The sequence below is a fragment of the Sturnus vulgaris genome, chromosome 3 (assembly GCF_052056855.1).
Source record: "Sturnus vulgaris isolate bStuVul1 chromosome 3, bStuVul1.hap1, whole genome shotgun sequence".
In the NCBI taxonomy this organism is placed as follows: Eukaryota; Metazoa; Chordata; class Aves; order Passeriformes; family Sturnidae; genus Sturnus; species Sturnus vulgaris.
Window position 1 is genome coordinate 38,833,025 of NC_142245.1, and position 13,172 is coordinate 38,846,196.

General features: G+C 37.1%; 1 protein-coding gene across 1 annotated transcript in view; it reads right to left on the reverse strand.

Annotated features, from left to right (window-relative positions):
- The window catches only part of PRKN (parkin RBR E3 ubiquitin protein ligase), a 671,877-nt gene that overhangs the window by 110,030 nt on the left and 548,675 nt on the right, over positions 1-13,172 (reverse strand). Inside the window, exon 8 of the mRNA XM_014875951.2 lies at positions 10,801-10,862. Within this exon, the coding sequence (XP_014731437.2) occupies positions 10,801-10,862 (62 nt within the window). The remainder of the gene's footprint in view (positions 1-10,800; positions 10,863-13,172) is intronic.

The window sequence follows — 13,172 nt, forward strand, 5'->3', positions numbered from 1 at the left end:
TTAAGTAACATGCTCAATCTATGCTCAGTGACAAAAATGCCTGCTCTAAAATGACTGATATCACTGCAATAATTTTCCCATGTCTAATTTACCCTGCTTTCAGCCAGAGATAAGCTGAGCTAGTACAAATCATGCTGTGTACATGTAAATCACATCCACTCTTGGGCTCTGTGCTGGTGCAGTTCCACACCAGTGGCTGTATAACCACTGCAAACCAGGCTTCAGATTCACCTATAAATCTGCTCTATTGTGGAAGGAAATAAATGAAAGCATTTGGTCCTAACAGCCACAAAGAAAACCGGCAAATCCAAAAGGCCAAAGAGGAAGGGAGTAGGTATGAATTTTCTCCGTGAGCAGACTTTATGGTGTGCTAAAGAAACAAAACAGAGCTTTATGTTACAGCACTCACTACAGTATTTAGTGCTTCATAAGATTTTATCCCATAACGGCTCATGAAAATCCTGTTTCCTTTTTTGGGAGGATAGCAAACAAAAAATTCTTTCTCCAATCCACATCCCTCTCCAAAGAAATCTTTAGAGGAAAATGGAAGCTTTAGGACCAACACCTCATACACACAGCATACAAAAAATAATTTTAAATGCCAAAGAAGGCTCTACTAGACATATTCTGGGTACATTTCAGAAGATTCTTCTACAAATGCTGTCACAACATGTCTTGTTAAACTGGCTTCTTAAAATAATATTAGAGTTCTTAAAAGACTGTAACATATAGACACAGAAGTTTGAATCACAGAAAAAAAATCAACCCAAACTTAAAGTATCCAGCTTTGTTAATTGACGAAAAATCCAAACAACCTCTGAAAAAAAGGCAAAATCTAAAAGGAGAAAAATACTTCAAAATATCTTTCAGTGTATGAATGACAGCCACAAATTCTGATTTAAGACTCTTTTATTTGGAAAATAATAGTATTTTGAGAAATGTGCAAGACATGTTTGCAAACTCTTCTTGAATGTGGGTGCTCAAGAAGTCAACTGGTGTTTTCCTGCGCTATTATTATGCTGGAACCCAGAGTAATGCCATAAATATTTAATGTTGGATGCTCTCAGTTTTCAGTAAAGCTTGTGATCTTTCCACTAAATATGTGTTGAGTGAGTCATTTGGCTGGCCTTTATAGAAATATAGGTAACCATAGCTCCAAAACTCTCTAGTAGCCTAATTTTTCTTCAGGGCACAAACTGGACCTGAAGGTGAGGATGGTGATTGTCTTACCCTGTTAAGAGGGAACTTTGTGCTGCATGTGGGATTGTTAACAGCTTCTCATTATGAAGGCAAACACTGGTGACACTATAGCTGAGATTCTGTCAGCATTAAAAATTCTCAGCAGAAAAAAAGAATATACTTTCCAGCCATTAACTTAGCCTAAAAGGGCATAGAGAGATTCCGCTCATTTTCTTTCCTTTTTTTAGAAGTTTTTATTTTATTTTAATTTTTTTTTCTCTTTAATTTATCTTGTTAGGGAAAGCTACAGAATGTAAATGTCCAATTTACCTACTAGCAAGTTAGATAGCAAACATTGTTTTCTGTCCAACAAATTTGACATTTTATAGTGGTTCAGCACAGGACTCATGCCAAATAGGTATGGCACCCTCACCAGTGATTTTCACACTATAACAGCCAAAAAAATTATCCAGAAAAGATACTGATAAATTAATTTGCATATCTTGATATCGAGTTACCAGCCTGTTTTCTGCCTTCAAAGTCCAGATACATTTATGCAATTTTCTAATTTCTTTTCCTTGGGTTCTGCTCAAATAAAACCAGCAACCAAATGAAACAAGTAGCAGAACATAAACATGTTTGCTGCCATAACACAATCTACACAACGTATGTGGATTTATTTTCTTTATTCAGTGGTCTGAAACAAAATGACTCTACATTAAGGGTGCACTTCTAAAAAACCTGTAAAGGACCAAAACTATTATCATGAATTATTAATTAACTATTTGCATATAGTGACAGACCATATCTATTAGAGACATATTTCCCGATACACCACAGCCATACATATCATAGCGACTAAATATACATTCAACATGCATTAAGCAAGTCAGTTTTCAAGGGCCCATAAATGTCTTTGGAGCCCATGATGTGTTTTTGATCACATGTCCAGATGAGATATTTAAGGACATTGCAGCACACAACACCCACTGGTTTACTCCGCCACTTAACTGGAGACCTAACATAGAATTAACTTAATTTAGTTTGAATTTCTGCAGTGATGATGCCTATAGTTGCACTGGTTGTGTGGATTTCTTTTATAATTAACAGGAGAGATGGGATGCAACTCATCTTTACCCCTTAGATTTGTACAGCTGCATAAGAACTGAGCCCTCAAGTGTCCTGTTTTTTTAAAAATAATGAGAGATTAGGCAACTTCCTAGATAATGGCACCTGAAATTAGGTACTCCTACAATAGCTTCTTTAGTTCCAATCATTCTGATCCTAACTAACTCACCTGCTCTAAGCTATTTTTAAAACCAAGCCTTAGGTATCTAAATAGCTTAGACTGTGAGCCACCTCACAGAGTTTTAGCTCATCTAAAATTAAACACCTAGCCTAAACAAGGCTCCAAGTGAATGAGAAGAAATAAGATCTCAAGGAGGGCATTTATCCTGACTTAGATATGATGTTTAAGATAGGTAAGATCAATCACCCTATGGAAGTGCTATGGCTGAAGCTGAGAAAACTAACTTAGGCTAGATATCTAACATGTAAAGAGCTGCCATTGAAAGATGAATCTAGCTCTTCTGTCCATTCAAAGTATTGCACAGTATCTATCACTCAATTTTTATCAGTGTGCCTCCTGTTTAGAGATGCACTCATCACGTGTAAAGTTGTTCTGTATGCTACAAGGAGGAAAGTATCTCCAATTATTTTTAGAAAAAAACCTCTCACAAAGTATAATACATGGGAAACTTGATGGAACTGGCATTCATGGCACCTGATTTCATTCCTGGCAGCAGCACAGCCTTCCTGTGGCTTTCATGTAAGTCATTTAATCTATGCTTCTCATCAGTTCCCCATTTGTAAAGAGGAAGAATGATACTTGCTGATTTCAATGTAACGTTAAGAGGCAAAATCCATTAATAGTCATGAGGACGTCAAATACTATGCTAATGAGTGGCATAAAATTACACAGAAATCACCAGCCATCTACTGCTGCTAGAAAGCAGCTTCCAGGCAAAGCATGTCAAGCATCTATGTGCTACTGTAATAAGGTCCTCAAAAATACAGGTTGGTAAGTAGTTGCTGGATTCCTCCAGAACTATATATTTCAATGCCTATTTGGAAAAAAACCCCAAAGCTTCACAAATAAAATTTATTTTAAAACATTGGTGCTAAGACAGCTAAAGGTATATGAGCAAGGTAGTTGTAAAACATTCTGTTTGCTCTCTAAAAACTGAATTCCATTGCGAAGCTTCCCCTCAAATTGTGAATTGCCCCTGTCACTCAAATCTACACTTTTCAGGGAATAAAATTTGGAGTGGAAAAAGTTCTACTTATAAGCTCTACTTATGGTGTTTTGACCATAGAATGAAGTTCTTTTGTGTAATCTTTGTTTGTAAAGTCTTTAGATTATAAGATCTAGATTACAGTGTGACATGTGAGACATGGAGGCTAGATAACTAACCATTTATTCCTTGCTCTCCATTTTCCAGGTTGGGATATTTTCCCTTGAGTCTTAGAACCATACTGCATTTTCAAGCAGTGGAAATTCAATCATTTGATGTTGTAAATCAAGTGTAACATAAATGAAATCTCTGGGCTGACACAGGAATACTAGGTTAACCATAGATTGCAGTGTTTTCAGTTACATTGAGATTCAGATACCAAAACAAAACTGAAATGCACTTGGATGCACAAAACTCCACTGCAAAACACACTTCATGAACACAGTGATTCATGGCTGTGTCATTTAATTTACAAATTATGATTTAATACCATAGAATTATAGAATGGCTTGGGTTGGAAGGAATCTTAAAGGTCATTTATTCCAATCCCCCAGCCACAGCACGCATGCCTTGAACTGTTTTAATTCTGCTTTTACACTTTAGGCATTGTTTTCTTTATTTTCCTTTTTTTTCCCCCCATCACATCTAAAAGCATCTGCTCAGTAGCAGCCTTGTAGACAACTTTGGACAAAAGTATAACAGTAGATGTAAAGCCCAAATCTCTGAAACGTAATTCAATTACTTGTTTCTTTAACTGCATGTAAGAGTCTCAGAGGAAAGCAAATCTACTTTCTGGAGTCAGATTGTTTTTACTGCTCCTATAAATCAAATAACCATCTGTGTGTTTCAAAATTAGATTGTGGAGGCTATGAGTCCATAATGTAGACTAAGCACTTTATTTATATGTATTATGCACATACAAAAACTCCAAGAATTAGTTCCATAATGTAATTAGGCAACTTAGAGTATGAAACCAGTAGCACTCCTCAGACTAGTAAAAATACTTACAAATGTGTCATCTAAAATACAGATTAAAAAGTGATAGACTGCCATGGCTCTCCATGGAGCACCTCTAATTTATTTTTCCCAAGTTTTTGGGTTTCTCTGCTGGCCGCTGGTCTGATTGGAAAAGCAAGTTCAGAGCATCAGCTCCTTACTACCATAGGAGCACCCAAAGAAGCACCCAAGAAAGACAATCACCTCTGGAGGGCTGGAATTTGCCTGACTGAAGAGTCATAGAAAATTGGGTAAGGTAGTTATTTAAAAAAAAAAAAAAAAAAGGTTAGAAACCTCTAACTGGACCAGTGCACTACAATTCACAGACAAAATTTAGAGATGGGGAGAAAAAAAAAAGATTGCAGAATTATATGAAAGCAAGCATAAGGTGATAACATGAAAATAGAAAATACAAAACAGAGGATACTGAAACAGGTAGTAAATCAAACTGAATATATGAGGGGCAATATGATACAATGAAGAAAGGGGACTGAGCACTGAGTAGAAAGGGTCAGAACTGTATTTTCAAACTACTGGATGTTTGTGATCTTCCAGCAAGTATTTGGGGGATCAGCCTGAATAGACTGAATGCCAGAGAAAAACATTTGGTTTCTTCTGACCCTTGCAGAGCTCAAATGCACATTCCTCTTCCCACTGCAAGTAACAGCCATCAAGGCTGTAATTGATGCAAGGAAATCTGTTCAGCTGATGCTGTTGCAAACTGTGGAACTGAATTTAAGTGCAGTAGCTATTGGCTCCCAATTCTCAGGTCACAAGTGTGAACACATGGATATTTCCTAAGAGCAGATCAAAGCTATCCAAGGGATGGAAGAATTTCTAAATTCCACATGCACCTGAGATCCTGAACACTGGGGTTCAAATCTTCACTCTAAATTAAATAAAAACTGTGTGGAAGTGAAATTTTAATTCTATATAAAATGACATATGTTTTTGGCTTTGACAGAAAAAAAAATTCTTTAAATTTAAGTAGAAGTACCTTCTTTCTTTCTCTTCATCCTTTATTTCTGCTGTTGAACCAAAATAAATGACTTTTACCTGCCTACTGTATAATAAATTCAAAAAGTGTAAGAATGTAGAGATATCTTGCTTATGACAAAAACATAAAGGCCAAAGTTGTGATAATCCAGAAGTGACAAAACTGAGGAATTCACATGAATCCCAATTACCTCTGAGTGAGGTGGCTAGGAGACACTCCAGGCAGGTGTAGCATAGGAAGGAAAAAGAGGCATATCACTAGTCATATGAAGTTGCAAGACTCAAGTTTGTTGTGAAGTTCCACCTATTAAAGAAACAGGTGGTGTAAAGAGGATCAAGAGTTCAATGCAGTAGCTCAGTCCTAGAGAGCAAGCGATGGGACAGTGGTGGAAAATCCAAAAAGTGAGTCAAATGAGATGGAGAGAAAAGAGATATTAGATGGGAAAATGGCAGAAGCTGAGAGATGTGTGTAGGTATCACTTACACTGCATAGTAGCTGAAATCAGAGGACTGGGTGGAAAGCAGCAGAGGCATAAGAAACTACACTTGTAAAGATAAAGGTTTTGAAATACTAACAAAATAGCTTTGTCTTAGTAATTAGGAATGGGAGAAATCATCCAGTGAAAATTTATTTTGTTTTTTTACTGATTAGAATTACTGAGATATAGCTTATATTTTTTCCAAGTGTAGTTATCAAAAAATCTTAACCCAGAAATACTTAAGAAGCACTTTGTTGATCATATTTGACAGTTTCCTGTACTAAACTCAGCTGGTTAATTAGAATTGTCATATGACATTAATTTTGCCTGAACGGGTAAATATATATCAATTACTTTAAGACTGACTTTACATTAATATTCAGTAACATGCATTTGAAAAAAATAATTCCTCTAGCAAGTACTGCAATAAAAAAAAATCGACCTTGTCACACTCACTCACCATATACAAAACCTCAACTAATGTTAAATGATCTCTAACCATGCTGTGTTCATTTCATACTTGATTTCTGTTTCTCCTAATGTTACAGCTCACTGCAAAAACCAGCATAAGCCCACACCACCTTTGAAGAGCATGTGGATGTGCATCTGCAGATTTTCAAAATAGGGTATTCTAGGATATTCCTTTGCGTAAGTTTTCCCTAATTGTCAAGGAAATGTGGGGAAAAAAACCCCAATCCCCTAAAACCAAACCAAAATCCCACAGAAAACCCAACCCCAAACTGCCCCCATTCAGGCTTGCTCAGATTCCAGGGAGATATAAACGCTCACAACAGTTCCAAAAAATAAGTGAGCAGTGATATGAGTTTCAGTAGCAGTTGATAGGAGAGATCTGTTAAAATTGATCGTTCCCCTGTCAAAATATCAAGGAACTGGCCAATACATTCTGCAAAGTTGTCAGAGCAGATGATGTAACAGAGAAGCGCAGCTATACATCACTTAGCAGCTTCCCTTCTTGCCACTAGCAAGTCATCTGCTTCATCTGAGCTGTGACCTGCTGGGGGCACTCGGGTATAGCAGCAAATTGCTTGCTCTTGTGTTATTTGTTTTCTCTTCCAGCCTTCTGATGTAGCTGCTATTTTATTCATGAATCACAATATTCCATTTAAACAATTAAACAAGGGGTTTTTTATCACTTTGGGGACAAGAGTGAAGTTTCTCACAGAGTCATTAGGGAGACTCCACAACAGTTCACTGCAAGTCATCTTGCTATACCGGTATATTGTGGTGTTTGTGCTTGGAGTGTTCTCTCTGCTGTTCTGGCCTTGGCTTGTAGAATTACCTGCCTTCCACTGTATTTGAACAGGGCCCATATTTGGTGCATTTTTAGCATATACTTGTAAGCAGCTTGTACTATCACCACTTGTAGAAACATTTACTTGCAGAGACAGCCAGCCTGACAGGGCAAATGGCTACTGCAGGAGACTTTCTTACATTGTGCTATTTTTCAATAGCTCCCCACTTACTCAGTCTTTCAATCCAATCCTGACTGTATCTCAGATACTTAAGAAATGGAGGAGTTAGCCAGCAGATTGGCCATTAAGCTAGAGGAAATAGATGGATTATGAGAAGTGAGAACAAATTGCAAGAGAAAGCTCAGTAGAGCTTTGGGCAACTAGAAAGCTTCAGTCTCTACCCCTCCTGGGACTCCATGTGCAGGAGACTCTCTTTGTCTTGTACAGACCTTTGTGGATTAGGAGAGTCTGTGACAAGAGGGTCCAAAAGAAACCAGACAAAGCTGCTTTTGGAGGCTCTCCCTGGGTCAGGCCGTGTGGCACCATCTCAAAGAGTCAAATATGAAGTAGGGCAGTAATCTACTACTGAGTGTGTTTGTGTTGCATTTGCAGCCAATTACTCTGGAAGGTGGTTTTATGTGGTAAGTTAGGTATCCACAATGCATATCATGTACCAGGGAAGCTTGCAGTCTTCTATTTCACCATGCAGACTGTGATTGTGTCTTTCCATAAAGTCCAAAACAGATTCCCTCTTTAAACTCTATCTTGTTGCCACCAGCTAAGCCTTAAAAGACAGACTTTCCAGCTAGAATAAATTTCTCATAATGTATGTTCCTAATGGAATAGAAGACATGGAAATTTTACATGTCCAGGAGACTACCAAGAAGTTTGATTATTTGAACAAGAGTCTTATTATTAAACAACTCCTTTAAGAAAATATTAATCAACTCTTCACACTCCTATTTCTCAACATTAGTTTTTCATTAATGCTTACATTTATCTAAAGATATTTCAGATAAACAAGCAGAAACATCTGTATCAAGAGGTTTGATCCTGAAAGATACTCAAAGCCTTTCTTTCCTGATGACATCAAAAAACCTTACATATGCTAAGTATTTACATTTATATGAGCATTTATATGGTCAGTATATTTATATTTATATTTATATTTATATTTATATTTATATTTATATTTATATTTATATTTATATTTATATTTATATTTATATTTACCAGAAACAAATGCTCAGTGAACAAAGAGGAAAACCAGGGTTATTTTGCTTGAACTCTGAGGAATGGGAGATATGCAACATGGGAAACATGCTGGTGCTGGTGGAGTGGTGGAAAGGCAAGAGGCTTGAAATATTTTGTCTTTCACTACTGAGAGGTATAATAGGATCTAAAGTCTGCAAATGATTTGTAAACAAAGAATAGATGCTTTTCTAGGCAATATACTGCAGTTTAAACAAGAATTAATCCCAAAAAGTCATGTAATGTGTATTCTAAAGTAGATCAGAACAGATTATCACAATAGTCCATTCTGCTTTTATAATCTGGCTTTAAATACATAAGCACTTTAAAAATAAATCAAGATTGCATATGAAGCAGGAACATGTCCCTATTTTTATTTGGCTATTGCTTGGAGTGGAAGAACATATATGATGGTTTATAATTTTGAAATTGTAAGGAATTTGAATAAAACAGTGTTATAATTAATTATTAATTTTTTCTATCTAGTAGGCATGATAACGGAAAAAGAAATATTTTAGATATTTTTAAAAAGCAAATATCTAACAATATAAATATAAGAAATAAAAAGATAGTCACATGAATAAGGACTTTGCCTCTAATTCCTTTCTTTCTTCATTTAGATGTATTTTAATTTCTTTTATGCCTTGGTTTTGCACCAGTTTATTTCCTGACTATCAAAGTGTGTGCTAACTTGAAACAAAAGCTACTGTGGTCTTCAGTAGACTCACGATAACAATGCTTTTATAGGGACAGAATATATTTGCAACAATCCTTATACTTGTATGGGCTAATGGAATAATTCAAGCCTCATGACAATGTTCACAATTTGCAAAGAAAGTCCATAAGTTAAATATTGCTCTGTCAGTGTTATTTAGTCAGGCTAAGGTCCACAATTCCATTCTAGGGCTTTTCCAGGGGAGCTGTCAAGTCTGTCTGGTTCAGTCCTCTCTCTCATATGCAACAGTCTTTTGGTTTAGCTGTTCTTTACTTTTCCTTCAAATTTCTTCTTTTGTCCCACTCTTCCTAGACTGATAAGCTTCACCTCTTCACACAGCTTAAATGCAGATCTTCCTTTATTTACCAGTCTCCTCAGCAAGATTCTGTATTTGGTCATTCTCTTCCAGCCCTTGGTCCATGCTCCTTGTCAGACCTGTATCCTTGTCATTCTGGTTTCTGCTCCCAACCCCTCCCATGAACCAACCCCATCTCTTCATTCTACCCAAGCTTCATCTCACTCTGCCCTCCATTTGTCAGGCAGCTCTAATCGGTCTCTTGACCCCATCAAACCTGGTCGTAATTTCTTTTATTTCCTCTTCCTAAATCCTCAATCTCATCAGATTCCTGCTTCCGGTATCTCTTGCTCAGGAAAAGCTGAGTCCCTGAGAAACATGACTTGTGACTTTAACAACTGAAGGGCGTAGCTGGTGGAGGAAAATTGGAAGTCTAGAAATTGTAACAGCAGCCATAATTGCAATAAAAAAGGGAGTGTGACAGGGAAAGGACAAGCAACAGGGTGTTCTTGACAATACAATCTGATTTAAAAATGATGAAACAAGACTTTGAATTAACAACTCAGGAGTTGCTCCTACCTCTGTCACAGCCCTCATACAACCTTGTGCAAGTCCCTTGGTGCCAGGTTCATGAAAAGATGTGGATATTGTCATGTACACTAATGCTGGGCTTTCAGCCCCTTGGTCCTTAGCACCTGTAGCTCTCTGTCATGCAGTCAGCTTTGTAACCACTGCCTTCGGAGGGATACTTCAGAGAAAAAGACAACTTGAATTTCAGAAACATTGAGCGTTTGAAAATTCAAGTTGTGTCTCAAAATTTAAGGCCATTACTCAATACCTCTGTATGTTAATTTCATTACTGACAACATAATAACTGACATTCTTGTGAGCGTTGTAAAGCATACTTCACTTATGCTTTCCTAAGGTCCCTCTACAGAAATTTTCTGAGTGCAAAGCACAGCTATAATTATGAGAAACACTCTTTTAAAAGAGAAAAAAGGACACACAAAAGGATGGATAATATCATGAGTAGCTGTAAGTACCAATCCCCTAGTCAGATTGTTTGTCTGTCTGCTGCTTTAGAGAGTCTGTTTACTGCTGTAGTCAAAAGCCGAAAAACTGTGGCAGGTAGCAGATGTACCAATTAATAACCTGTCAAGGCTGACAGATAGAATGGGAAAAAACCCAGCTCTCACATATAACTCCTGTGTGGTTTTTTCTCCACATTTTAGGTCTTTGGGGGTCATGAGATACACTCTGTTTCCCTGGAGAGAGATGAAACTGTCTCATTAGCGTCTATCTTTCATGACATTAAGACGCTGCCTTTGAGATGCTAACTCACCTGTTCTTCTCCCAGAATCCTGAAGTGATGAAGTTCTTTAATCAAGGAATCTGGACAGCCAGCTGTTGGAAAGAAACAAAAATAGGCATTTTAGAGCTTCCTGTCAGTGCAGTTTCAGCATAAGACACATAGATGCAGAGATGATAGAATATACAGATTACCTTAGATAAAGAAGATTAGAAAGATTAGCCATGGCTCTGCAGGCACCAGAATACTGAAAACCATCTATCAAATAATCCTTCCACATTTCTGAGCATGCTACCAAGAACACTTAGAAAGGTTATATTCCGAATATTTTAGCCCTTTCCCCAAAGGACTGCAAACAAAAGCAAGATGAAAAGGGCAGCACTGTCTGCCAGATACCGCCAACCCTCAGTATAAGCCAAAAAGCCTGTTAAAAGACGATCTCACATCAAAACGTTGGAGCTGCCCAAAGCTGAATTCTGATTCACACAACAGGTTTGGATTAATTTCTACATGCTTTTCCTGATTCCCTGAAGGATTTAATAGGCCCCACAGATTGCTTTAATTTTGGCTGTCACAAATAGAACCCATTTCACATATATATGGCTGTTACCTGCTGGTGTTAACACACAAACCAAGAACCAAGGCAGAGGAGTCATTCACCAGAATTTTGCAACGAGATTAATTTTCAATCACTACAAACTTTCACATCTGTACCAGCCAGTAAGAAAGAACATGTCTTGCTAACTGCCATGCACTTCAGTGACCTGCTCAGACTGTGATCATCTTCCCAGCAATGAAATCCAAGGCTGCTGTACACTGCTTTTGTAAATGACTTTTGTATACTACTAGACTAATTCCTGATGAAAAGGGATGAAAGTGCAGACTGCGAAAGCTGTCTGGGCTTTACTATTTTTACCATAAATTGAAGCATTTCTTTGTTAGCAGAGAAAATTTTTTAAAAGAAATTAAGAGCATACCTCCCCTCAGAAAATGGGAGGAACCATAGTATTTATCAACCTGTTTTTCTGCTGATGCTACTACAAATAGTTACCTTTCACTCTTAATTTCACTGCCATTAAAAGAATACAAATGAATCTGGTTGTAACTATCAGGAAATCTCCACTAGTACCATGGTTTTACTCAAGGTCAATGAGACATGGCCTACACTCACACTTCCTGTGGCATAGTTGTCTTAGGGATGCAGAAGAAAAGAACTACACTTGAAAGTAACATAGCTAAAAAGGCAAAAAATGAACAATAGACACAATTACACTAGTACAAGTCTTGTATTCACATAAGTTTTCCACTTAGGGAACTGATTTAAATGTTCCTCAAGTCAACCTTTTACTGGTAAACGTTTTATCTTCATTCCGAGGAGGAACAGGTGAAGAATGCACCATCTACATAACTTCATCAGCAAACCCTTACAAAGGTAAGACAAGGCTTGAAGTGGGTCCACGTTTAAGCACATAGTAAGAATTGCCTATTAATGAATTGCCTCTTACTAAATATTAGTATTTCTTCCCATTTAATGAAACCTATGATATTATTGCAGGCTTCTTTTCACCCAACTCTTCCTCATGCACAAGGGTATTCACATATTTGAATGTGTGTTTTAGTACTAAATGATTATTTCTTAATCAGATTTTATTCTCCTCAACTTCTATAATCACAACCTGTGTATCACTTTTAAATTTCCGTTCTCATTTTTTCCATGCTGTTTATTCTTTCTCTTCCTCAATGCACTTAATTGTCCTTGCTACTCCTACTACAGAATCACTGCTACACAGCACTTTCTTGTATTCTCACTGGGATTTACATCTCCATCCAACTCTGTCTCACCAACTTCTTGACCTGAGCTCTGAGTTCTAGTCCAGAACTGTTGTCTTTGTGTTTCAAATCAAATCTGATTGTATAAAACATGGTTCCTCTTTCTTAGCCTCAAGTTCTTACATAATTAGCAATACATTTTCCTGCACATGATTTTCCCTGAAAATATCTGCATTGATTGCATACTGCCATAGGAATTTCTAAGTGTAGAGGATAATTATGATTTCATGTAATGCTGCCTGTTAATCTTTGACAGATGTTAGCTTTAGAACACCAACTAAACTGCATTCTGCTTTTTGGAGTCCTTACAGCTTCTACTTCAATCAAGTATTTCTTTCTTCCCTCTTATCCTTTCCAAGTTATCATTCACTAAAGTCCTTAAAGTTGGAAGGTTTCCTTTTCCTTCCCTAGCAAGAACTTTTTTCTCCATTCTCCTTGAAATCATATTTCCTGAGTACCTTTTTTTACCCCCAGAAATCCATCCTATTCTGCACTCACACATAAATTATATAATCTCCCCTTTATGAAGTCCTTACCTGCATCCTCCCTTTCTTCCATACAAGCTGGGGATGAAT